This window comes from Globicephala melas, chromosome 10, assembly GCF_963455315.2.
Source record: "Globicephala melas chromosome 10, mGloMel1.2, whole genome shotgun sequence".
Classification (NCBI taxonomy): Eukaryota; Metazoa; Chordata; class Mammalia; order Artiodactyla; family Delphinidae; genus Globicephala; species Globicephala melas.
The window spans coordinates 52,258,832-52,286,501 of record NC_083323.1 but is presented as its reverse complement, the minus strand read 5'-3'; the positions used below and the strand labels follow the sequence as shown (position 1 = coordinate 52,286,501).

Sequence of the window (27,670 nt, the reverse complement as noted above, 5' to 3'; positions counted from 1 at the left end):
GGCGGGCGGGTCCGTTTCGGATGACTACTCCCTCTGGCAGAGCCTGCGTCTGCACCCGGCGACGCTAGGGCCGCGGAGCTGAGTGGCGGCTTCGCCTCCGGCCCATCTCCACTGTGGTGGTGGCCTGAGGGGAAGGCTGAGTGGGATGCGGCTGACGCGGAAGCGTCTCTGCTCGATTCTTATCGCCCTGTACTGCCTCTTCTCCATCTACGCCGCCTACCACGTCTTCTTCGGGCGCAGCCGCCGGACGCAGGACGCGTCTTTGCGGGGCCTCAGGAAGGGGGCTGCCCCGGCGCGGGAGAGGCGAGGCCGAGGTAGGACACCGGCCCGCGGCCTCCCTCCTCAGCGGCGCGCCGGGACTCGGGGCTGCGGGCTGGTGGGGGCTGGGCTAGCGGAGCCGCGCGGCCACCGGTCCCGCTCTCGGGTCCGGGATTGCCCCCGGGCCCCGGTATGCGCTTTTCCTCCTTCAGCTCTGGGTAGCCAGCCCAGACCTCGGGACTGGAGGATGTATGTATGAATGCCCCCGTCCTCGCCCAAGTCCCACACGCCGTCCCCACTCCCTACCCCTGGGGCTGACAGGTGCGCACACCTTTAAAACACATCTTAAATATCCAAGATATTTAGATCTTATGCCCATTTTTGGATTGGGTTATTTGTTTTTCTGTTATTGAGCTGCATGAGCTGCTTGTAAATTTTGGAGATTAATCCTCTGTCAGTTGCTTCATTTGCAAATATTTTCTCCCATTCTGAGGGTTGCCTTTTGGTCTTGTTTATGGTTTCCTTTGCTGTGCAAAAGCTTTTAAGTTTCATTAGGTCCCATTTGTTTATTTTTGTTTTTATTTCCATTTCTCTAGGAGGTGGGTCAAAAAGGATCTTGCTGTGATTTATGTCATAGAATGTTCTGCCTATGTTTTCCTCTAAGAGTTTTATAGTGTCTGGCCTTACATTTAGGCCTTTAATCCATTTTGAGTTTATTTTTGTGTATGGTGTTAGGGAGTGTTCTAATTTCATACTTTTACATGTAGCTGTCCAGTTTTCCCAACACCACTTATTGAAGAGGCTGTCTTTTCTCCACATAATTCAAAGAGTCATGTACCAGAATGTTCATTGCAGCCCTATTTACAATAGCCGGGACATGGAAGCAACCTAAGTGTCCATCAACAGATGAATGGATAAAGAAGATGTGGCACATATATATAATGGAATATTACTCAGCCATAAAAAGAAACAAAATTGAGTTATTTGTAGTGAGGTGGATGGACCTAGAGTCTGTTATACAGAGTGAAGTAAGTCAGAAAGAGGAAAACAAATACCATACGCTAACACATATATATGGAATCTAAGAAGAAAAAAAAAGGTCATGAAGAACCTAGGGGTAAGACAGGAATAAAGACACAGACCTTCTAGAGAATGGACTTGAGGATATGGGGAGGGGGAAGGGTAAGCTGTGACAAAGCGAGAGAGAGGCATGGACATATATACACTACCAAATGTAAAATAGATAGCTAGTGGGAAGCAGCCGCATAGCACAGGGAGATCAGCTCAGTGCTTTGTGACCACCTAGAGGGGTGGGAGGGAGGGAGATGCAAGAGGGAAGAGATATGGGAACATATGTATATGTATAACTGATTCACTTTGTTATAAAGCAGAAACTAACACACCATTGTAAAGCAATTATACTCCAATAAAGATGTTAAAAAATATATCCAAGATATTGTCACAAAATGCCAGAGATTTGCTGGAATGCCGCTGGCTTAAGGACATCTATTCCCATATTGAAACAAAGAGCCTGCTCTAATCCTGCTGTGACTTCTGAAGGCCAGAGCGCTTCATCTCCAAGTTTTGATCCCCTCTCTTGTATTTTGACCTATGTCAGGATCGGACTCAGGCTTATTTCTCCCTTCTTTCAGAATTTTGCACAATAGTATCTGAAACTGTGGGACACTTTTCATGTTGAAGTCAAGTTTTTATGTATAGGTTGCGTTACATATATACGATCTGTAAAGAACTGGCAAAAGTTAAACTTGTAACTTGATGCATATTACTGTACCCAGTCATTTTAGAAGGCTTTATTTGGGAGAGAGAATTTCCTGCCTTGTGTTAACATTTTATTATTTTATATCAAGCTCTTTCAGGGTAATGGTTCAATCAAACTTAAGTTATGATTTCCTTTTTTTATTTTTACAGTGTTTAACCAGTTCAAATTCTGTTGCTTTATCTCTTTGAAAAATTGAAGTTAGGATGCAATTAAAACTCCCTAACATCTAATTTAAATGGCTTGAATTTATCTACAACTGCAGCTCTATCTTATTGATAACACTTGTTGCTCTTTTTATAACATAGAACAATCTACTTTGAGAAGTGAAGAATGGAATCCTTGGGAAGAAGATGAAAAAAATGAGCAAAAACACAGACAGCAGATATTAAATAAGTCCACAAAAGAGAAAAAAGACTTCCATGTACAAATCTGGGGCAAAGCTGCCATTGGTAAATTAATGTTTAAAGCTAAGACATGTAAAAAGCACTTTGTTAATATATTTACAGTTTATTTCATCATTTGTTAAGACATCCTGATGCATTTTTTCACTTTTTCTCAATATTCCATTTCTCTTTTCTGTTAGACAACATCTGTGTAAATGCACACACACAAACACACACATGCACACATATATTCTATTGTTGGTCTTTAGCAGAGCACAGCTATATTTGTCAATACAAAGAGTGGGTTGTGTTTGCATAATTATACTGAAATGCCTATGTCAACTGAATTTTCATGGAATTATGTGTCTATTGGACACTTGATGCACAAGTACAAGATGTGGCCCCTGCCCTTAATGGCCAAACAAGTTTGGGAAACATTGAACTGAACAAAGTTAAACAAGGTTCTTTATTACAGGGCTTTGTCAGAGCCTTTAATATGACAGTGTTCATTGTGAATGTCTAAGAAGGGGATATAGTATGTAGTTGATTAAACTTGTTTGCCCACAAAAGCATTTTTGCTCTGAGTATCATGAGAGTGTAGTGTTCTAAGTTATATGATATGCTCAATTAGAGAATGGGGGACCCTCAATGGGGGACTCTGACAGAAGAGTCAGAAAGAATTTAGTGAGTTAGAAGGGGCTTTCTTTGGCCATAAAACGTTAGATTTATGTACAGTAAGGGATATGGATAGAAGGTACCAGGTGAAAGGAAAGTAAACAGAATAGTAGTGCCTGACCCATGATGTTTCATAAATTCATAGTCACTTGCATACATACATATATACATCCTTGAAAACTACTACTGACCTCTGAAGTTCTAGTACCCAGACCCAGGCATCCAATCATCAACTTCTAGCAACTTTTTTCTCTATAAAATCTCTAATATTAATTTCTTCCTTTAAATTTCCACTTCCCCATTCTAGTTTTTAATTATATTGACTTCTTAACAAGTTTCATGTTTCCAGACTTTTCTCATTTCAATCCAATAGGCACAAAGTGTCCAGATGAGCTTTATCAAGCACTGCATTCATTCATCGGCCTATTCTCTAGGCACAGTCATAGGATACCAGTCATAGAAATTCCCATTCCAAAAGGGAGAAGATGGGAGGAAAATGGAGTCACAGGTTTAAGCAATTTTGATATCCAGCCAGGCAAACTCCATTAGGTTTCAATGCCTGGGAGTACTCTGTACTCTGGCTCAGAGCTTTACTTCTGGACTTTCAGCTCCGTGCTTGGGAAGTCATCCTTCCATTTTCAGGAAGGTTAGCATGTGTTTGCAGCTCAGTAGTTTTATCATCCTGTTCCTGCTGTTAGAATTTTGGGAGTCCAATAAGCTTGTTTCATTTCAGGCTGTCTCTGTCCCTTTTAGTCCAAGCTGGCAGTATTTCTGCTAATATAACATTCTCAAGAACCTTGTGGGTCTCCCATTTATGTCACAAAGATTTGCTTTTCTAGACAAGAGTTCCTCCACAGGAACTCTTGTTCCTGGAGAGTTCCTGGATAATCCCATCTCTGTTTCTAGCTTCTACTGAGATGGTTAAGGAGATCCATAAATTAACACCTAATATTTTCAAAAAACCCTCTTTGTGATTGAGTATTCTGACCAGGCATTAGCAAAGGGATGTCACCTACATCCTTAGCCTTCTCTCCAGAGCATGCTTTCTTGACAGTGAATCTCCTAATTTTTCACCTCTTTTGCAATCTGAATAGGCTAAGAATTTCCGAAATCATCAAGTCATTGTTCCTTTTTGCTTACCAGTTTTTTCCTCAGTCTCTCTTTTCAACTCATATTTTACTGTAATCAGCAAGATGAAACCAGGCCACAACTTCAACACTTTACTTAGAAATCTCTTCAGCTAACTATCCAAGTTTATCGTTTACAAGTTCTGCTTTGCATATAACTGCAGGACATAATTCAGCTAAACTTTCTGCTGCTGTGTAACAAAGATCCCCTTTTCTCCAGTCTCTAATGACATGTTCCTCATTTCCTCCTGAGCCCCTACCAAGAGCAATTTTAATGTGCATAGTTTTACCAACAGTCAGTTTATGGTGATTTCGGTATTCTCTAAGATGATACAGGTTTTTTCCTATTGTTCTCCTCACTTTCTTCTGAGTTCTCAGAACTGAGTCACTAACATCCATATTTCTACCTACAGTCTGTTCAAAGCAATCTATTCTAGGTGTTTTTTAATCATGCTTCTCAAAATTCTTCCAGCCTTTCCCCATTACCCAATTCCAAAGGCACTTCCAGATTTTTAAGTATTTGTTACAGCAGCACCCCATTTCCAGGTACCATAATCTATTGCTACATAATCTATAGGTTCCTTTAGCTGCCATAACCAACTACCAAAAATTTAGTGGCTTAAAACAACACATTTTTTAATTGATCTGTGAGTGACATATAACATTATATAAATATGTTTCAGGTGTACTACATATGATTTGATATATATATTGTGAAAGGATCAACATAGTAAGTCTAGTGAACATCCATCACCTCACATAGTTACAATTTTTTTTCTTGTGATGAGAACTTTTAAGACCTACTTTCTTTGCAACTCTCATATATGCAGTACAGTATTATTAACTGCTGTCACCGTAAGTTTATTAGCTTACATTTGTGAAGGCAGAAATCTAAACTGTGTCCACGGGGCTATATTCCCTTTGGAGGCTCTAGAGGAGCATCTGCTTCCTTGCCTTTTACAGTTTCTAGTGACTGCCTGCATTCCTTGACTCACGGCCCCACCTCACTCTGACTTCTGCTTCCTCCTCACATCTCTTTCCCTCATTTTCAGTCTCCTGCCTCCCTTTCCTGAGGACCCTTGTGATTACATAGGACCCACCCAGGTTATCCAGCATAATCTCTCCACCTCAGTATCCTTATCTTAATCACATTTAGAAGGTCTCTTTTGCTTTGTAAAGTTAACATTCATAGGTGCTAGAGATTTCATCTTTGGACCTCTTGGGTTGGAGGAAAGCATTACTCAGCCTACCATATTTGGAAAGCTTTATCTGATTAGCCAAGTCTTTAAACATGGGTTTTGTGTGTGTCTTTTAGTACCACGGTGTAATGAGAATGGAACAAAACACATCTCTCAATCTAACTTTTTAGTTACATTTACGTAATTGGGCTCCCTGATTACCTCCTCATCTCCAGATTACCTCATTGTATGACAACACAGAGTTCTGAGACCTCTACTCACAGAGCTTTCATTCAGGTGAAATCATGATAAAACGTAGGGGCCAGCCTAAGGAGAAAAGACACAGTGGCATTTGTTTGCAGAGGGCATCATGCAGTGAAGGATGTGTGTTCAGGTGGGGAGGAGGTAATATCTCCTTGACATATTGAATGTATATGTACACACATGAGCTTCTCTGGTTCTGTTTGGCACAAGATGGTGATTTCCCCCCTCCTTCTGTTATAATATAGAAACAGTCCTAATCATACAGTAACTTACACTGTAATCATATAGTAACTTACACTGTAATAAACACATTTCAGGATAAGATAGGTAGTAAAGGTCCAGTGATGATTAGGGGTTTCTCAAATATAGAGTAAGAGAGTTTTTTGTCTTTAATATAACCCACATTTTACACTGACAACCTCTGAGTTTAGTCTCTCGTACATTAGCTGCCATATTGATGATTTTGAGCCCAAAGAGGAATAGAATCTGGTTTCCTAATCAAATGATATGAAAGAGCAGAACATAAATTCATCTCACACACTAGAGTACACCAGAAGGTACATGCTTTCATTTTTTGTTTTTTTAATTACCAGGTTTGTATCTCTGGGAGCATATTTTTGAAGGTTTACTTGAGCCCACTGATGTGACTGCTCAGCGGAGAGAAGGAAATTTAGTTGTTGGAAGAACACATTACAGGTATTAATTGTGCAGCATTAACCTTTGATATGTTGCTGTACAATTTTTTATGTAAATACTAGAAGGAAAATATATCAATATTTATAGAAAATATTTTCACTTCAACTTGTGAAGGATGGAGAGATAAACCTCATGTATATATATTTGTAGTTAAAGCTTACCTTAAACATTTTCTTACAAAATTGGATGTTACAAAATACGGGTTTTTTGGAATCATGTGTCTATTTCATTTTAATCAAAACATGTCTGATTGTATGGAAAAGTTCATGCTCTAAATTTTGCAACATTTGGTTGTTGATAAACATGTAACATTCTGTATGTTGGAATAATATGAAAACTTAAAGTATTTTTATTTTTCTCCTTCATGTAATAGATTCACATATTTCTATATATTCACGTGGTAGCAAAGCTACTGCTATTAGTTTTGAAATTTTTATCAAAACATTTCATATATGAATTCTATCATGATTTGATAGTATAGATTACCATTTCACTGCAATATTCAGAAATCTTTTTTTAATTCAATAAAACCAATGTATTACTGACATTTTTGCACTCTTATTTTTATAAAACTTTTTATCTGTGATTGCATATTTTCTGAAGATTTTTAAATAGAATTAAGATCATTTTATTTAGAAATATTGTGACAATGAAAGAATGCTATTTTCTATTAGATTTTGCTTTCTTATTGAAATAAAAAACAAAAATAATTATTTTAAAATGCTTATTTCATTTTACAATTATATTATTAAGGGAAAAAATGTGAACCAAAGGTTATGGTTTCCTTTAGGTTTCCATTTATTTCTCACAGAAATCAAGAGGAAGAGCTGTAGTTAATATCAGTTTCATTTGAATTTTCGCTGCTCTTTTAATTCTTTATTTACTGTATACACACTTGGAAAGCAATTTCATTGCATGTATCTTTTCAAAGTAATCATTCTTGAAAAGTAAACAGGCTTTTAAATCATCATTGGTAATGATTATTTTTCCTTTTATCTCCAGGCTTCTATTGATCTAATCCCATTGAAGAGTTTATACATAATCCTAAACTTAAAATAGTTGGATTTGGGTGTTTGAAAGTAAATGTGTATTATGCATATAAATGTAACATTTTGCTGTTTTAAAAGTAAACGTGTTATGAGTATTAGTCTATTAGGTCTACCTACAATATATATTAGCATTTTCAAAAGAATTATTTGAAATTCATAGAGAAGTTAATATACAGTGTTACTACAGCAAAGGTTTTGAGCAAATGGCATTAACTCCCAAAAGAAAAACTAACTTCCTGTTTCCTTCTGAAATTTTTACCTGAGATTTTATATTATGATTAAATAACAATGCTACTTCCTTTTAGAATTTAAGAGAACTGTATATTCAAGGAAGTTCACTGTTGTAAAAGATTTTTTTAAACATTTTATTGAAGTTTTAGGCTTATGGAAAGTAGCATACATAATTTATCCAAAATTAATAAACTTTTATGAAATTGCAAGTTTTGAGTTGAATCAGGCTACATGGGTATTAACTTAAATGTTTCAACACATTCTTTTTTTTTAAGTTATTTATTTTATTTATTTATTTTTGGCTGCATTGGATCTTTGTTGCTGCGCGCCGGCTTTTTGTAGTTGTGGCGAGTGGGGGCTGCTCTTCATTGCGGTGTGCGGGCTTCTCATTGCGGTGGCTTCTCTTGTTGCAGAGCATGGGCTCTAGGCGCATGGACTTCAGTAGTTGTGGCTCGCGGGCTCTAGAGCACAGGCTCAGTAGTTGTGGTGCACGGGCTTAGTTGCTCCGTAGCATGTAGGATCTTCCCAGACCAGGGCTCGAACTTGTCCCCTGCATTGGCAAGCGGATTCTTAACCACTGCGCCACCAGGGAGGTCCCAACACATTCATTTTTATTTGACCAAAAGTGAATTGGCAGTAATCGGTCATCTTGAAGATACAGAAAGAGTTTCTAAATACTATCAAAATCCTTTAACTAAGCATAAATACATTCTATTTAAATAAACCTTTAAGTTTACAAAGAGCTTATATCATTTAACGTTAATTTCACAGCACTTCCGATACAGAAAATAGAAAGGGTATCCTCAGTGTTCCAGGGTCGATCAGGCTTCTGAATGCTGATTCTTATCTATTCATAGGCCCAAATAATGTAATCCAGAATGTCAAGTAAATAACTCAGAATGGAAATAGAACTATCAGTCAGTCCACATGTTTGTATTGGCTTGACCAGCACATTCTTTCCATATAGGCAGACTACAAATGATACCTAAATATTTGAGAGTTGTCTGATTAAATATGGAATCAAAATGTGGGCTATAACTATATATAGCACTTCCAAATCTGTGTGTTTCAGAAGGGAAGAAATGAATGACTCCATGTTCACCACTGAGTCAGTACCAGACATAGGCTGTGCTCAGGATGTGAATAGATGAATACATGCAGGGCAGACTGAACTTGTGAGGCAGGCTGGTGAAGTCCAGTCACCTGTTGGCAGTGTAGCAATGTGACTGAGTTGTTAAGGGCACAGACTCTGAAGCCAGAATATCTCAGTTCCAATTCCAGCTTTACCTCTTATTAGTGTCTGACCTTGGCAAGTTTCTTAACCTCTCAGTGCCTGGATTTCCTTGAGTTTAAAATAATTATAATGTAATATATATATATATAATATATAATATAATATAATAATTTAAAATAATTATTAAGGTAAATATTAGTTTCTATTTCACAGGATTGTTTTGAAGATTAAACGCATTAAGAGATATACAGTGCTTAGACCAGTATCTGGCACATGGTAATCACTAATAGAAGTCTTGTTATTAGTTTTATTATTTTTACTGTTACTTAAATAGGTACTGCAACATCTCCCTACCTTTCAGTTCTCCTTTTTTTCTGTGTTTCCATTATTGTCTATTATCTCTCCATTCACATACCTCCCAGTAAACACCTTTTTGATACATGTTTTCTGTTAATGTGTTCAATTAGGTTACAAGCTAGCATGGCACCCATTCCGTCTCTTGAAGGAACTTTGGCTGTCTCAGCTCATATCTGTCATATGTTCATTTATAGTTTAATTTCAAAGGGCAACTTTATGTTTAATTTCTTAGGAGGAGTCTTCTGCTTATCATAACCTTTGATTATCCCCAAAAGACTGCCTTCAGAATTCTGTAATGTGCATGTGCAGGCATTATCATAAGATATATAAATGTCTACCCATTTGATAAAACAAAAGTTAGATGCTAAATTACTTAATTCGTTGTTATCTAAATTCAATTATACTTTCTTTTTTTTTTAATTTATTTTTGGCTGCGTTGGGTGTTTTGTCGCTGCGCGCAGGCTTTCTCTAGTTGCGACGACTGGGGGCTCCTCTTGTGGTGCTCAGGCTTCTCATTGCGGTGGCTTCTCTCATTGCGGAGCATGGGCTCTAGGCACGTGGGCTTCAGTAGTTGTGGCACGCAGGCTCTAGAGCGCAGGCTCAGTAGTTGTGGTGCACGGGCTTAGCTGCTCCATGGCACGTGGGATCTTCCCCGACCAGGGCATGAACCTGTGTCCCCTGCATTGGCGGGCGGATTCTTAACCACTGCGCCACCAGGGAAGTCCTAAATTCAATTATATTTTCAATGAGCATCTGCTCCTTATGAAAAAGTTGAACTTTTCTCTGAAGATCACGATAAAATGTGTCTGATTCCTATTTTTAGAATTTCCAGATATTACTATTATAAGAATTTAGTGAGCTCATTACTCATTACAGTGAGTGAAAGCTTTTATAGATAATATTAATGGCTATACTATGTTTCAGTCATATACTGGACCATAGATCAATACAGATCTCAAATAAAATTTTCATTGGTAAAGAAAGACAATATAGTTAATTTTTCATAATGCCCATTCTCCCACTCCAGCCAAGCTAGTATGAGGGTGGGAGTGTTCCATCATAAACACTGAATTCAGAAGGTGTGGAGTCATGGCAGTGATGCTGGCCACAAAAGTAGGGTGAATTGCAACAGCTATTCAAAAGTAAGGGCCATTCATGGGATCGGTATACCTATTTTCTAAAACTATGTATTATCCAAAAATGATGTAGAATTCGATGGCTGAGAGCTGTGTGGATGGTTTAGCTTGTGTGCTTATTCTTTATCAAGGCATTTGCCAGACTCTTAGCTGGCAATTATTAATCTTATCTGTAACTCACTTAATGTAATAGCATATAGCATTTGTTCAGTAGCACTCACTGAATTTAGAAAGAATGAAACAATAATTATATTGGATTCTAAAAAACTATATTTTGCTCACGTTCAGCTTAGAACTCAATATTCAAATGATTTCTCTGGACTCTGTAAGTATTGAAAGTACTTATTGAGAAGAAAGTTTTCTTCCGAACCTAGCAGAAAAATAATAAATATTGAAAACTAGAAGTTCTGACTATTAAATATATGCTAAGAAATCTAGAAGAGCAAGTCACTGTTTTAAAATTCTGTGTATGAGCTCCTTAAATATGTTCATTTTTCAGCTAATGGATATTTGTGACTGATGCATGATGAATAACTTCAGGAAACTAAAATACATCTTTTATCATGCATAAATATACTATAGTATCTCATACATATGCCCTACTTTATGTAATAAATGTATAGCTAGAAATTTATAAATAAATTGAATTTTTGTAACTTGATTCATATTTTAAATGCAGTAGGAGAACTTAAATAAATTGGTAGAGCAGATAACTCCCTTAAAGAGAATTATGGCTTAACTCATTCAGCGTTTCCTGAGTGCCTGCTAGTTAGTTCCTAGTACGCTCTGAGGATTTCAAAGAGAATAAAATACTTTTCCCTAGCCTCAGGGAGTTCACACACTAGTGGCTGAGATAAACACATAAATAATTTTCATACCTTATACAAAGCATAATGGTAAGGACGTGCATACTCCTTAGTTGTTAGGGAAATATAGAGGGAAGGCCACTAACTCAATATGAGTAGAGTTGGGGATATGGGGCCTATCAAGAAAGACTTCCTAGAGGAGGTGATAGCTGAGCTAAGTCTTAAAAGATTAGTAGGATTTAGGAAGGCAGTGAGAGGAGTGAGGATATTCCCAGCAGAGGCAATATCAGGGCCTTAGAATTGATAAACAGCTTGGGTTGTGCATAGAATCGCAAACCATTCAGAATCCCTAGAGCATGAAGATGGGGTAGGGTAGCTCATATTGGGAGTGGAGGGCAAGGGCCAGATCGTCATGGGCCTTGTATTTGCCACATTAAAACTCTTGGACTTTATTCTCGTTCAGTGAAAAGCAGTTGAAGATGATTAAGCTAGATAGTGGTATTGTCATGTATGTTTTTTGTGTAGATGTCTCCAGTAGCCATGTGGAAAAATGATTTGAAGGAGACAGCTGAATGCAGGCAGACCAGGACATTGCATTAGGAAACTATAAGTATCCAGCAGAGATATAAATAAGGGATGAAACTGGGAAGTGGTATTCCAGCAGAGCCAGGAATTTTAGAAATTTGGGGACAAAACTATCAGAATTTAAGGATTATTAGATGAGAGCAAGAATCGAATGTGATAGTTCCCTGGTTTCTAGCTTGCATGACTGGGTAGCTAGTATGCGTTCAAGATAGAAAATACAGAAAGAATAAAAGCAGACTTTTCTACTCTTCTCTAGGCCACTACCCAACACCTGCCTAACCCCCTCTTTCTCAGCAGACAACCCTGCCTCTATTTCCTCAAGATATCCACAATTATCTCCCTTAACTAGCTGCCCCTCTAACATTTACTTACAAGATCTCTATGTGATCCCTCACCTAACATTCTCTCTTTCCTCAGCTCTCAGACAATGAGGTGATCTCCCTCACCTGTGTTCAGTATTAACTCCCTCCACCTGTGCATCCCTTCTGCATATCCCAAGACCTTGCTCCATCGGTTACTTCCTTGCTCTCCTTTGTCTCCAACCTTTCACTCATTATTGCGTTCTCACCTTCTCATCCACACTTTCAGAAGAGTTGTCTACACTTACTGTCCCCACTTACTTCTTTTTTGTAATTTATTCAAGTATAGTTGATTTACAACGTTGTGTTAATTTCTGCTGTACAGCAAAGTGATTCAGTTATACATATATATACATTGTTTCATGTTCTTTTTCATTATCGTTTATCACAGGATATTGAATATAGTTCCCTGTGCTATACAGTAGAACCTTGTTGTTTATCCATTCTATATATAATACTTTGCATCTGCTAATGCCAAACTCCCAATCCATCCCTCCCATACTCCCCATGCCCCTTGGCAACCACAAGTCTGTTCTCTATGTCTGTGAGTCTGTATTGTAGATAAGTTCATTCGTGTCATATTTTAGATTCCACATATAAGTGATATCGTATGGTTTTTGTCTTTTTCTTTCCGACTTCATTTAGTATGAAAACCTCTAGGTCCATCCATGTTGCTGCAAATGGCATTATTTCATTATTTTTTATGGCTGAATAATATTCATTGTGTATGTATACCACATCTTCTTTATCCGTTCATCTGTCAATGGACATTTAGGTTGTTTCCATGTCTTGGCTATTGTGAATAGTGCTGCTATGAACATAGGGGTGTATGTATCTTTTTGAATTAGAGTTTTATCTGGATATATGCCCAGCAGTGGGATTGCTGGATCATATAGTAACTCTGTTTTTAGTTTTTTGAGGAGCCTCCAAACTGTTTTCCGTAGTGACTGCACCAATTTACATTCCCACCAACAGTGTAGGAGGGTTCCCTTTTTTGCACACCCTCCCCAGCATTTGTTAATTGTAGACTTTTTAATCATGGCCATTCTGACTGGTATGAGGTGGTATCTCATTGTAGTTTTGATTTGCATTTCTCCCCACTTACTTCTTACTGTCCCCTTCTCATTCACTTCTCAACCCACTGCAGTCTGACTAACACACCTCCCAACACACACACAACTATCTGAATCTTATGGGATTTTTTTTTTACCCCTAAAGTTTCTTTACCTAAATCTGTGCTTCCCAAACTGTATACTGAGGCACCCTGGGGCACCACAAATATTGTAGGAATCACAATTATACTTCATATCTGTCAAACACCATGCAAACTAGTTTGAGGTAGTTCAAGTTTCAACATTGGATCACCCTACATCCACTTCAGAGATGTCAAACATTTGAGGAGCTGGATTTCCTATGGTTGCTGTGATCAAATCCAAGTACTGTGCAAAAATCAAAGTGGAACAGGCAGCGACTGAGGCAGTGTCCTCTCTGATTCCAAGGTTTGAGAAGTTGTGTAGTGCTCAACGGGTGCACACATCCCATTATTAAGTGTGTGTGGTTAGTTAAGAATGAAATAGGAATATTATTTTTTCCTTCAGTGTATGTGTATTATTTTTAAAGTGGCTTCTAAGCTCTTAGGACATAAATACTAAGTTATTTGGATCTAACAACTTAAAAAACTGAACCATTACTCATTTCTTCTGGCTTGAAAAAATTACTAAAACACTGAAAGTCTTGGGAACCATTAAAATTTGGGAACCTCCGATCTATACCTTAGCTCCAGAGCATTGACCCCAGGGCTTTCACTATTATTTGAACATGGCCTTAAGGTCTAGAAAACCAATTAGTCAGAGCATAAGAGCTGACATGCCTGCTTGCTGGAATGTGAGAGCATTCTACAAAAAGAGAGCTGTGGAGATTCCAAGATGGGTCAAATGTGCCCTGAATGAATCATGCTTTTGTTAATTTGTGTGGATCAATAAAATTAGAACTATTCCCACCTATAATTTTAAAGGAGAGAAAAAGTGTTCATGTACTACCAATAATAAGTATTTTAAACCTATCATAAGTATCATCATTCTCTTTAAAGTGCTTCCTAACCCCTCAGATTCTGCCCGTTCTCTTAAATTACTAAATGATTGCTGAATTATTTATCATCTTCCTGTCCAAAGCAGACTCAAAATGCAGCTCTGATCCGTGTAGCTTATTATCACTGTAGAATAATGTCATAGAATTCATACAGTACATATACAGACAAAATACATATTTATATTTTGTCTTTTAACTAATATCTACTAATTTGAGTACTTGTTAACCATAGTGTCATGGGAATGACTCAAGCTCTGAAGTTAGATCTTTTGTTTTGTTTTTGTTTTTTTTGTTGGTTTTTTTTTTGCTGAAGTTAGATCTTGATTCAAAACTTGATGCTGCCACCACAGGTTGTGCAACTTAAGCCTGATTTCCTAAATGCAAAATGGGGGACTAATCTCTGCAGAGTTGTTGTGGAGGTTAAAGGATAACCTGTGCAGAGTGCCTATGTATCATGTATATAAAAGGCATTTAATAATGTTAGTTTTTATCCCCAACAATAAGCAAAAAAAGCAGGATTTCAGCATATTTGTACTAAATATTAAAAGATTCTAGCAAGTTATAAAGAATTGTTTGAGCAGCTTGCAAAGAATCTAGGACCGTTGTAACTAAGTTTACGATAGGTTAAATGGTATTTTTTGTATTTAATGCATATTTGTGTAAAATATTTCAATGGTATTGGTTGTTCGAAGCAGCACATAATATGAAATGTGAGTTATGACATGTATCTATTCCTTTTATGATATTTTTTAAATACCTTAAAGAATAGAGAGTAATACAGTATATTCCCATTTACCCACCACCTAGAACTAACAAATTCTGGCTCTCTGTCATACTTGCTTCAGATATTTAACTTTCCTCGTAAAAGAATTAGATATTTCCAGTAAAGGCAATAAATGCTCTCTTTGTATTGTTCCTCAGGCCCTTTCCTCTTCCTTCCTCCTAAGAGACAACCACTAACTATCGTGAGTTTGTTATATATATCTTCCCATTCAAATTTTTATATTTATACTTTTATTAGATATATAAGGTAAATATTTTTTCCTGTGGGTACTTTCAAATTTGCATATAATTAATCTGTCTACAACCAAAGTTTCCCACTAATCTACATCTATGTCCCATCATCCAGAGTTGTTCAAAAAAACATGTTATAGAAATTATTTCTATAAAGAACATGGATTAAGTTTCATTATATACTTTATATAAAATGATTTAAAACTTCTGATACCAAATACTTTTGTTCTCTTTCTGTTTGTCTCTTGTTTTTGTTTTGTTTTTAACAGCTTCATCACTGGTCCAGCTGTGGTCCCAGGGTACTTCTCTGTTGATGAGAATAATGTGGTACTCATTCTAAATGGAAGAGAAAAAGCAAAGGTCTTTTATGCCACCCAGTGGTTACTTTATGCACAAAATTTAGTGCAAACTCAAAAACTCCAGCATCTTGCTGTTGTTTTGCTTGGAAATGAACATTGTAATAATGAGTGGATAAACCAGTTTCTCAAAAGAAATGGAGGCTCTGTGGAACTACTTTTCATAATATATGACAGCCCCTGGATTAATAACATGGATGTTTTTCAATGGCCTCTAGGAGTAGCAACGTAAGTACCAAATATTCTTACATGTTTTTAGACTCTAAGACCTGAATTTCTGTATCAGCAAGATTGTGTTTTAAATTTGTAATAAATGTAGTTCTTCTGAGCTCATTGAGGCTGTGTACAACCTTTTGTATGGGCAAAAATATGGTTTGGTCTCATGCTTTGGTAATAATGATGTTTTTAGAGTATTTTAGACTTTTATGAGGAGAGCAGATGAGTTACATTTTTGTATTTTAGAACCCCAAGTCATAGGATAAATTTTAAAGTTTATCACTAGTACCTTAAAGAAATGTTTAGCGGTGGATGGCAGACAGACAGACCTTCCTAAAACAATTATAGAATCTATATATATAACTATACCTATATAACTATATAGATATAGAGTTTTCTTAAATCCTTACTTTATTTCTTCTTTTTTTTGAGGGGGGGCATGCCACATGGCATGCAGGACCTTAGTTCCCTGACCAGGAATTGAACCCATGCCCCCTGCAGTGGAAGCGTGGAGTCTTAACCACTGGACCACCAGCGAACTCCCCTTAAATCCTTACTTTAGATCCAATATTAAATGAAGAGCACACTGACCCTGGGGTTTGGGAGGATTATAATATGCTCAGGTCTCCGACTAAGATTGATAGAATTTGCACAAATCTGTTGTGTAAAAAGAAAGGGTAATTAAATAGTATGTAATATATGTAAAGTCTTTCTATAGAACTGGAAACTTATTTTGTATCATTCTGTTAATAGAGAGCCTTTGAATAACAGTAAGTTGACTTTAAGTTGCCACTAGTACATAAACTTCCTGATGGCAGGGATTTTTGTCTCTTTTGTTCACTACTTTATCTGTAGAGCCTAAAACAGTTCCTACAGAGTAGTCATTCAATAAATATTTGTTGAATGGATGAATTATGAAATAGCTCAGTAATATGATACTGTATTTGAATCAGATGTTCATTATGCATTATTTTATCACTGGTTACAAAATGTGACCTTAGACTGCTGCCCAGTTGGCTACACAAATATCACCAGGGAAGCACATTAATAAGACATATTCCCTGGCCTTCCACAACAAAATTCTGACTCAGTAGGCTTAGGGTAGGGCAGACAAAAAGGTTTGTTAGGTATAGCCAAGTTAAAGGTGCTCTGAAAAATCTATCCCTTGTGTAGAGCCCATATTTGTAAAATGTTTTGAAACAAAAGAATTACTTCTTCACAGTAACTCTGGTAATGTTGGACAAAGCCAGTATCTTTCCTATAGAGCAGTGGTTCTCAACCAGGTGCAATTTCACCCCACCCCCACCCCCAGGAGATATTTGGCAATGTCTGGAGATATATTTGGTTGTTACAAGTGGAGAGAGGAGGTTGTACTGGCATCTGGTGGATAGAGGCCAGGGCTGCTGCTAAATATCTTACAATGTAGAGGACAGCCTCCACAATGGAGAATTATCTGGCCCAAATGGCAGTAATGCCGAAATCGAGAAAACCTGTTACAGACTAACTGTTACGTTAAGCTTTCTCTTATGTGAAGGTTGTAGTTCAGGCACATAATTTGATGCCTGGAATTACCAAATGCCTATTAGAATGGGCCAGTTGCAACAGGCCTCTCCTGTGTGGGATGTAAGGTTGTTTTTTTTTTATCTACTTGATAAGCCTTTGGAGTTGGAGTTCTTTGCTATAGCAGTATGTATTCTGTAATCTTTCCATCACCTGCCTAAAACATTAATTAAATCATGATTGTTACGAATGTAGAAGATTCTTTATACCTTTAAGGTCTTAAATTCAACCTGTCTTATAACTTCAGGTAAGTAATGGAAGTTGAAGAATATAAAAAACAAAGCACTTTAGGCACATAGTCTCTATAGCAATTTTGTAAAAGATGTCAAAGTGAGAATTTTTTTTAAGTCAATAGATTTAGGAACTTTTCCAAAGTAAGCATGGAAAATTATAATTTGGGGTTTAGAAAATCATATTTTAAATCTCTTTTCTTTACATCATCATGCTACCTAAGATGTTAGATTATGGAAATTTTGCTAGCCCTATTGTCATATATTATTAACTCACATGTACTTATTTTTATAGATACAGGAATTTTCCTGTGGTGGAGGCGAATTGGTCAATGCTGCATAATGAAAGGCCATACTTGTGTAATTTCGTAGGAACCATTTATGAAAATTCATCCAGACAAGCACTAATGAACATTTTGAAACAAGATGGGAATGATAAGCTTTGTTGGGTTTCAGCAAGAGAACAGTAAGTTCTGTGTCTACTTGATTCATCCATTTTGTCTCCAATCTGAGAGTTGCTTTGTGTGACAGCACAGGTTTTCACAGACATTTTTAACTCCATTAATACCAGTCTTTCTCCAGAAGATGCATGAGTAATTAAAGCTGTGAAGAAACTATGTTATATACATTAAAAATAGAGAGACTCTCCTGTAGTCCATCTTGAAGGGGAATGCTGGTAACTATCATATGCAAATGTCAATTGTTCAGGTTTCCTCAATAATATTTGTTAGTCAGGTTTGAACACAGGAGATTGTAAATGACAGTAATGGTCTTAGGTTCATCTCTGAGATGTTCGGCAAACCAGTTCAGTGTTCCAAGACTGGCATGCCATACTCCTCACAGCTTCAGGAACCTGACACCGCCCTGAGGACAGAGGCCATGTACTATTCTTCTTTGAATCCCCAGATGTAACATAGGACCTTGAATAAAGTAGGCCAGGATAAGTGGGGAGTGGATGGGTGGATGGATGGATGGATTTAACTGCATTGACTTTCTTCCATCCTTTACATGGTAATCATGAAACAGGTGTTCTTGGACTGAAGGAAGAAATTTGGGGATCATTCATTTTATTTTTAGATAAACAAATGGAGTCTCATGTGTAAAGCAGAGTCATCAGAGAAGTAATGCCTAAACAAAAATGTCCTTTTAGATCTAGAAATAACATTAATTGGAGCAGATACTCTCTTTTAGAAAGCCTGACTCTACTACAAGAATACTCTACCCAGCAAGACTCTCATTCACATTTGATGGAGTGATCAAAAGCTTTACAGACAAACAAAAGCTAAAAGAGTACAACACCAGCCTTACAACACATGTTAAAGGAACTTCTCTAAGTGAAAAAAAGAAAATGCCACAACTAGAAAGAAGAAGATTACAAAATGAAAGAAGTAAAGGCAAACATACAGTGAAAGTAGGAAATCACCACACACAAAGCTGGTAGGGAGGTTAAAATACAAAAGTAGTAAAATCATCCATATCCACGATAAGCAGTTAAGGCAGCAGTCCCCAACCTTTTTGGCACAAGGGACCAGTTTCGTGGAAGACAGTTTTTCTACAGACTTGGGGTGGTGGGGGTGTTGATGGTTTGGGGATGATTCAAGCGCATTCATTCCATTTACTCTGTGTACTTTATTTCTATTATTATTACATTATAATATATAATGAAATAATTATACAACTCACCATAATATAAAATCAGTGGGAGCCCTGAGCTTGTTTTCCTGCAGCTAGATGGTCCCATCTGGGGGTGATGGGAGACAGTGACACCCGAGGTGTGTTGCTTATGTCCAGTCTACTCCATAAGATGCAGCTTGTCACTTGCCACTCACTGATAGGGTTTTTTTTTTTAAATTAATTTACTTATTTGGTTGTGCTGGGTCTTAGTTGCAGCATGTGGGCTCCTTAGTTGAGGCAGTCGGGCTCCTTAGTTGCAGCTCCAGGGCTCCTTAGTTGCAGCACACAGTCTCCTTAGTTGTGGCATGTGAACTCTTAGTTGCAGCATGCATATGGCATCTGGTTCCCTGACCAGGGATTGAACCCAGGCCCCCTGCATTGGGAGCATGGAGTCTTATCCACTGTGCCACCAGGGAAGTCCCACTGTGCCACCAGGGAAGTCCCACTGATAGGGTTTTGATATGAGTCTGCAAGCAGTTGATTTATTATGGTCTCTGTACAGTCAAACCTCTCTGCTAATGATAATCTGTATTTGCAGCCACTCCCCAGCACTAGCATCGCTGCCTCAGCTCCACCTCAGATCATCAGGCATTAGATTCTCATAAGGAGCGTGCAACCTAGATCCCTCACATGCGCAGTTCACAGTAGGGTTCGCCCTCCTATGAGAATCTAATGCCGCCACTGATCTGACAGGAGGTGGAGCTCAGGTGGTAATGCGAGCAGTGGGGAGGGCTGTAAATACAGATGAAGCTTTGTTCACTTGCCCACCGCTCACCTCCTGCTGTGTGTCCCGGTTCCTAACAGGCCACGGACCACTACCGGTCTGTGGCCTGGGGGTTGGGACCCCTGAGTTAAGGGATACACAAAACAATTAGATGTAAAACATGATATCAAAAACAGTAATTGGGAGGATTTCCCTGGTGGTCCAGTGGTTAAGAATGCACCTTTCAATGCAGGGGACATGGGTTTGATCCCTGGTTGGGGAACTAAGATTCTACATGCCGCGAGGCAACTAAGCCCACACACCACAGCTATTGAGCTCACGTGCCTCAACGACAGAGCCCGTGTACCGCAAACTACAGAGTCCACGTATTCTGGAGCCTACGTGCCACAACTAGAGAGAGAAAATCCACACACCACAACTAGAGAGAAGCCCACACGCCACAATGAAGAGACTGTGTGCTGTAACAAAATATTCCCACGTGCCTCAACAGAGATCCCATGTGCCACAACTAAGACCTGGCACAGCCAAAAATAAAGAAAATAAATAAAGAAAATAAATAAATATTTAAAAGTAAAGAATAAAAACCGTATAATCATCTCGATAGAAAAAACTTTGGATAACGTTCAGCATCCGTTTATGACAAAAACTCTCCAGAAAGTGGGCATAGAGGGAGCATACCTCAACATAATAAAGGCCATATATGACAAATCCACAGCTAACATAATACTCAATGGTGAAAAGGTGAAAGCATTTCCTCTGAGATCAGGAATAAGACAAGGATGCCCACTCTCACTGCTTTTATTCAACACAGTTTTGTAGGTCCTAGCCACAGCAATCAGAGAAGAAAAAGAAACAAAAGGTATCCAAATTGGAAAGGAAGAAGTAAAACTGTCACGTTTGCAGATGACATGATACTATACATAGAAAATCCTAAAGACGCCACCAGAAAACTATTAGAGCTCATCAGTGAATTCAGTAGAGTAGCAGGATTCAAAATTAATATACAGAAGTTACTTGCATTTCTGTACACTAACAATGAACTATGAGAAAGAGAAATTAAGGAAACAATCTCATATACCGTCTCATCAAAAAGAATAAAATACCTAGGAATAAACCTACCTAGGGAGGTAAAAGATCTATACTCAGAAAACTATAAGACACTGATGAAAGAAATTGAAGATAACACAAACAGATGGAAAGATATACCTTGTTCTTGGATTGAAAAAATTAATATTGTTAAAATGACCATACTATCCAATGCAATCTACAGATTCAGTGCAATCCCTATCAAAATATCAATGACATTCTTCACAGATTAGAACAAATAATTTTAAAATTTGTATGGAAACACAAAAGACCCCAAATAGCCAAAACTATCTTGAGAAAGAGAAACAGAGCTGGAGGAATCACGCTACCTGACTTCAGACTATACTACAAAGCTACAGTCATCAAATCAGTGTGGTACCAGCATAGAAACAGACACATAGATCAATGGAACAGACTAGAGAGCACAGAAATAAACCCACACGCTTATTGTCAATTTAGCTATGAAGAAAGGAGGAAAGAATATACAATGGAGAAAAGACATTCTTTTCAATAAGTGGTGCTGGGAAAATTGGACAGCTACACATAAAAGAATGAAATTAGAACATTCGCTAACACCATAAAAAAAATAAGCTCAAAATGGATTAAAGACCTAAATATAAGACCAGATACAGAAGAAAACATAGGCAGAATACTCTTTGACATAAATCACAGCAGTATTGTTTTGGATCTGTCTCCTAAAGCAAAGGAAGCAAAAGCAAAAATAAACAAATGGGACCTAATTAAACCTAAAAGCTTTTGCGCAGTAAAGGAAACCATCAACAGAACGAAAAAACAACCCACTCAATGGGAGAAGATATTTGCAAATGATATGACTGGTAAGGTGTTGATATCCAACATATATAAACAGCTCATCCAACTCAACATCAAGAAAGCAAACAACCTGATTAAATAATGGGCAGAAGAACTGAAAAGATATTTCTCCAAAGGGGAAATGCAGATGGCCAACACACACATGAAAAGATGCTCAGCATTGGTAATCATCAGGGAAATGCAAAGCAAAACCACAATGAGATATCACCTCATACCTGTCAGAATGGCTATCATCAAAAAGAACACAAATAACAAATATTGGCGAGGATGTGGAGACAAGGGCACTGTTGGTAGGAATGTAAATTGGTGCAGCCACTGTGGAAGACAGTATGGAGATTTCTTAAAAAACTAAAGATAGAACCACCACATGACACAACAGTTCCACTCCTGGGTATATACAAAAACAAAAAAACTGGAAAAAAACCAGAAACACTAATTTGAAAAGATACGAATACATGCACCCCAATGTTCATAGCAGCATTATTTACAACTGCCAAAATATGGAAGCAAACTAAGCATCCATCAACAGATGAATGGATAAAGAAGATGTGGTACATATATATACAATGGAATACTAATCAGCCACAAAAAAGAACAAAATTTTGCCATTTGCAGCAACATGGATGGACTTGGAGGGTGTTATGCTAAGTGAAATAAGTCAGACAGAGAAAGACAAATACTGTTTAATATCACTTAATGTGGAATCTTAAAAATACAACAAACTAGTGAATAAGACAAAAAAGAAGCAGACTCAGATACAGAGAACAAGCTAGTGGTTACCAGTGAGGAGAGGGAAGCAGGAGAGGCAATTTAGAGGTAGAGGGGGAAGAGGGTTATTTTGTGATTATATGAAATTATGTGTGTGAAACTTTTGAAAATTGTAAAGCATTATACAATTTAAGAAATGTTTCATTCAAAGAAAAGGGGTTGGAAATTGTAAAAAATCAACCAATCAATCAGGCATAGAAATACAAAAAAAAGAAATCCTGACTCTATTGCTAGTGTAATCATATCCATTCAGTATTGCTAGCGTAATCATATATATATATTTTTTTACATCTTTATTGGAGTATAATTGCTTTACAATGGTGTGCCAGTTTCTGCTTCACAGCAAAGTGAATCAGTTATACATATACATATGTTCCCATATCTCTTCCCCCTTGCGTCTCTCTCCCCGCCACCCTCCCTATTCCACCCCTCTAGGTGGTCACAAAGCACTGAGCTGATCTCCCTGTGCTATGCGGCTGCTTCCCACTAGCTATCCATTCCACGCTTGGTAGTGTATATATGTCCATGCCACCCTCCCGCCCTGTCACAGCTTACCCCTCCCCACCCCATATCCCCAAGTCCATTCCCCAGCAGGTCCATGTCATATATATATTTTTTTAACATCTTTATTGGAGTATAATTGCTGTACACTGTTGTGTTAGTTTCTGCTGTATAACAAAGTGAATCAGCTATATGTATACATATATCCCCATATCCCCTCCCTCTTGCATCTCCCTCCCACCCTCCCTATTCCACCCTTCTAAGTGGTCACAAAGCACTGAGCTGATCTCCCTGTGCTATGCGGCTGCTTCCCACTAGCTATCTGTTTTACATTTGGTAGTGTATATATGTCCATATCACTCTCTCACTTCGTCCCAGCTTACCCATCCCCCTCCCTGTGTCCTCAAGTCCATTCTCTATGTCTGCGTCTTTTTTCCTGTCCTGCCCCTAGGTTCTTCAGAACTTTTTTTTTTTTAGATTCCATATATATGTGTTAGCATATGGTATTTGATTTTCTCTTTCTGACATACTTCACTCTATGACAGACTCTAGGTCCATCCACGTCACTACAAATAACTCAATTTTGTTTCTTTTTATGGCTGAGTAATATTCCATTGTATATATGTGCCACATCTTCTTTATCCATTCATCTGTCAATGGACACTTAGGTTGCTTCTATGTCCTGGCTGTTGTAAATAGAGCTGCAATGAACATTGTGGTACATGACTCTTGTTGAATTATGCTTCTCTCAGGGTATATGCCCAGTAGTGGGATTGCTGGGTCATATGGTAGTTCTATTTTTAGCTTTTTTAAGGAACCTCCATACTGTTCTCCATAGTGGCTGTATCAATTTACATTCCCACCAACAGTGCAGGAGGGTTCCCTTTTCTCCACACCCTCCCCAGTATTTATTGTTGGTAGATTTTTTGATGATGGCCATTCTGACTGGTGTGAGGTGATACCTCATTGTAGTTTTGATTTACATTTCTCTAATGGCCAGTGTAATCATATTATATCCATTCAGTCAACAAATATTTATCAAGCAACTGCTATATGCCAAAAACTATTTTAGCCATAAAGGGATACAGCAGTGAGCAAAACAGTCAAAAGGGTCCATGCCCTCTTAGAACTTAAATGCTTATTGGAGGAGACAAACGAATAAAATATATTGTGTCATACATATATAGTGTCAGACGATGATAAATACCATGTAAAAAAATTGAGCAGAGGAGGGGGATGTAGAGAGGACTTGGGGTCAGGAGTGGAGCATTTGATATTTTAGAATAGCCAAGGAAAGTGCTAGTTAGAAGTTTGCATTTAAGCACAGGACTGAAAAAGGCAGAGGGGTGAGCCTCATGTCTCTTTGGGAGAAGAGTTGCCCAGGCAGAGGGAAGAGCAAATATAAAGGCCTAAGGTGGAAGCATGCTTACCATGTGTGAGGAACAAGGGACAGTGTGCCTAGAATGGAATGAGTGAGGGCAAAATAACAAAGCTTACTGTGGGAACAGAATTATTCTTGAAATCTCTCTCCTACCATTGAGCCAGGAGGTGGAGTAGGTGTCCTCCTTCTCATTGCTGCTTCCAGACCACTCTCCCTTTTCCCTCCCTAAAACCTCCAGTTTTGAATCTCATACCAGCAGACAAAACTATCCATTATTCTTTCTCTTTGAAATCATAAGGGGAAGGGATAAATTGGGAGATTGGGATTGACATATACACACTACTATATATAAAGTAGATAACTAATAAGAACCTATTTATAGCACAGGAAACTCTACTCAATATTCTGTAATGACCTACATGGGAAAAGAATCTTAAAAAAAGAGTGGAGGTATATATATGTGTAACTGATTCACTTTGCTGTACACCTGAAACTAACACAACATTGTAAATCAGCTATACTCCAATACAAAATTAATTTTAAGAAAACTCCTAAAAGAAAAGAGAAATCATATACTGACCGTTGGGTTTATCCCCTTAACTCTTTGAAGAGTCTAGTTCCTGGCCTACTCTCAGTCTCTCCGACATTTTTTCCAGCCTCACTCTTAGTGATTCCCAAATCCACATAGATGGTCTTTCCATCACGTTGGTCTTGCAGTTCCTTTACTTCCTCTCCCCCAGCAATCTGGGTCTCCACTTGACCTCAGCCATTCACTGTCATGGTCATTTCCTGGACCTTATGATTACACATACTGCATGATCTCAAATTCCAGCATCTCTTTCTCTGTAAACGTCATTTTCTATCATTCCAGCTCATTCCCTGTAATAATCTGACTTCAGCAATTTAGCTGGGACTTACAGTTCATTGTTCCTAATACCATTTCATTGTCCTTCACCCACCTCATCTTTACTTTATTCTTTACCCACTTAAATTTCATAATCAATCATGACCACATATACATTCAGCTCCCTAGTTCCTTAATCTAGCAAACACTAACTCTGGTTAAATCCAGCTCTCTTACCTGCTCCATACCTTCACCCATGCAGCCAAACACACTTGGAGAAAGGTGCCAATTGATCTCACTTTAAATATATGACCTTGGGCTTCCCTGGTAGCGCAGTGGTTAAGAATCCACCAGCCAAAGCAGGGGACACGGGTTTGAGCCCTGGTCCGGGAAGATCCCACATGCCGTGGAGCAACTAAGCCCGTGCACCACAACTACTGAGCCTGCACTCTAGAGCCCACGAGCCACAACCACTGAGACCGCGTGCCACAACTACTGAAGCCTGCGTGCCTAGAGCCCATGCTCCACAACAAGAGAAGCCACCCAGTGAGAAGCCTGTGCACCGCAACAAAGAGTAGCCCTTGCTCGCCACAACTAGAGAAAAGCCCGTGCACAGCAACAAAGACCCAACACAGCCAAAAATAAAAATAAATAAATTTATTAAAATATATATATATATATATATATATATATATATATATATATATATATGACCCTGACCCTTGAGTGTCCAGCAGTCATCCATCTCCCTTGTCCATGTATTCTTCCTCTCTCCTGGAAGATTGTTTCATACCTTCTTCTCTCTTCCCAACTGCTCTTACCTTATGACTCTATTGCTTATTTCACTGAGAAAATAGGAACAGTCAGGAGGGAACGTCTGGTTTTCTAACTAGCCTCTCAGCTCCTACCCTTGCCCCATACAATCTCTTCTCAACACAACAGCCAGATAGATTCTGATAAAACATAGATGAAGTCAGTTACCCCTCTGATCAAAACCCTGTGTGATGGGTGCTCTGACTTCATCTTCTACACCTCTCCCCTTCAGTTACCCTGCTTTAGCCACCCTGGCTTCCTTGCTGTCCCTTGAGCATGCCTGGCACATGCCATGTCATGGCCTTTATGCTTACTCTATGCTCTCTTCTTCCCCCAGATATCTGTGTGGTTTGCTCCCTCTCCTCTGGCTCCCCTCTCAGATGCCCATGAAGTGAGACACTCCCTGGTCACCTGTTTACAGTTGCAATACCATCCTACCAAAAACTCCCTCCTCACTTCTCTGCTTTATTTTTCCACACAACACTTAACACCTTCTAAATAATTTACTGACTTGACCTGGTTACTATCTGTCTCCACCACTAGAACTGTGATAATAAGCTCCATAAGGGCAGGAATTTGGATGGAGGGTGAGGTAGAGAGAGAAGACGAGCACTCACAAAATTTTGGCTGATTACAATTTCATTCAGAAATTGTATGGCCACTAGATTTTTTTTAATGTGTAGCTGTAAACTTCTCAAATTCTTAAATATTTTCAAGAAATCTATTTGGGCAAGATTTTATTCATCTCTTCTGCCTGCCATCTCTATAATGTGTTTACCATTTCTTGTAACCAACATTAAAAGATAAAATATTTTCTTCCACAAAAGATATGCTTAGTAAAGTGAAAACTTCAGGTTTTCTTCTGATTTTCTAGGTGGCAGCCTCAAGAAACAAATGAAAGCCTTAAGAATTATCAAGATGCTCTGCGTCAGAGTGATCTCACATTGTGCCCAGCAGGAGTAAACACGGAGTGTTACAGAATATATGAGGCTTGCTCCTATGGCTCCGTTCCTGTGGTAGAAGACGTAATGACAGCTGGCAGCTGTGGAAATTCATCTGTTTACCATAATGCTCCTCTGCAGTTACTCAAGTCCATGAATGCTCCCTTTATCTTTATTAAGAACTGGAAGGAACTTCCTGCTATTTTAGAAAAAGAGAAAACTATAATTTTACAAGAAAAGATTCAAAGAAGAAAAAGGTTACTTCACTGGTATCAAAACTTCAAAGCAGAGCTAAAAATGAGATTTATTAATATTGTGGAAAGTTCATTTCTAAAGAACAATAAAGGTTAATTGTAGTTCATCTTTTTGAGCTAAGATCTGATTTTTTAAATCATTTCTAATACTGGGTATGTGTGTGTGTGCTTGTGTATTTATTAATGTTCTTTAAGTTACCCCTAGACCCTAGATTATGTCTGTAGTATTGACCAAGTACAGCCTTATTGGGCCACTCCTGAAAATAAAGTT

General features: G+C 38.2%; 1 protein-coding gene across 3 annotated transcripts; it reads left to right on the top strand.

Annotated features, from left to right (window-relative positions):
• Nucleotides 1-27,670, top strand: RXYLT1 (ribitol xylosyltransferase 1). 3 transcript variants are annotated; one of them, XM_030866411.2, is made up of 6 exons: nucleotides 1-314; nucleotides 2,344-2,487; nucleotides 6,259-6,361; nucleotides 15,490-15,804; nucleotides 17,878-18,048; nucleotides 27,079-27,669. In XM_030866411.2, exons 1-6 carry the CDS (start codon nucleotides 146-148, stop codon nucleotides 27,494-27,496), a joined length of 1,320 nt encoding a protein of 439 aa, XP_030722271.1. In that variant the 5' UTR covers nucleotides 1-145; the 3' UTR covers nucleotides 27,497-27,669. The 3 variants fall into 3 exon arrangements, with proteins under 3 accessions (XP_030722271.1, XP_060161877.1, XP_030722272.1); XM_060305894.1 differs by lacking the exon at nucleotides 2,344-2,487 and having other exon boundaries at nucleotides 27,079-27,670; XM_030866412.2 differs by lacking the exons at nucleotides 2,344-2,487; nucleotides 6,259-6,361 and having other exon boundaries at nucleotides 184-314; nucleotides 27,079-27,670.

What these genes read in the sequence shown, in the direction of transcription:
- RXYLT1 (XM_030866411.2), top strand. Translation starts at nt 146, where the DNA reads ATGCGGCTGACGCGGAAGCGTCTCTGCTCGATTCTTATCGCCCTGTAC. An exon ending in CTGGGGCAAAGCTGCCATTG is followed by an intron (nt 2,488 to 6,258) that starts GTAAATTAATGT and finishes TTTAATTACCAG; the next exon opens with GTTTGTATCTCTGGGAGCAT. An exon ending in GTTGGAAGAACACATTACAG is followed by an intron (nt 6,362 to 15,489) that starts GTATTAATTGTG and finishes TGTTTTTAACAG; the next exon opens with CTTCATCACTGGTCCAGCTG.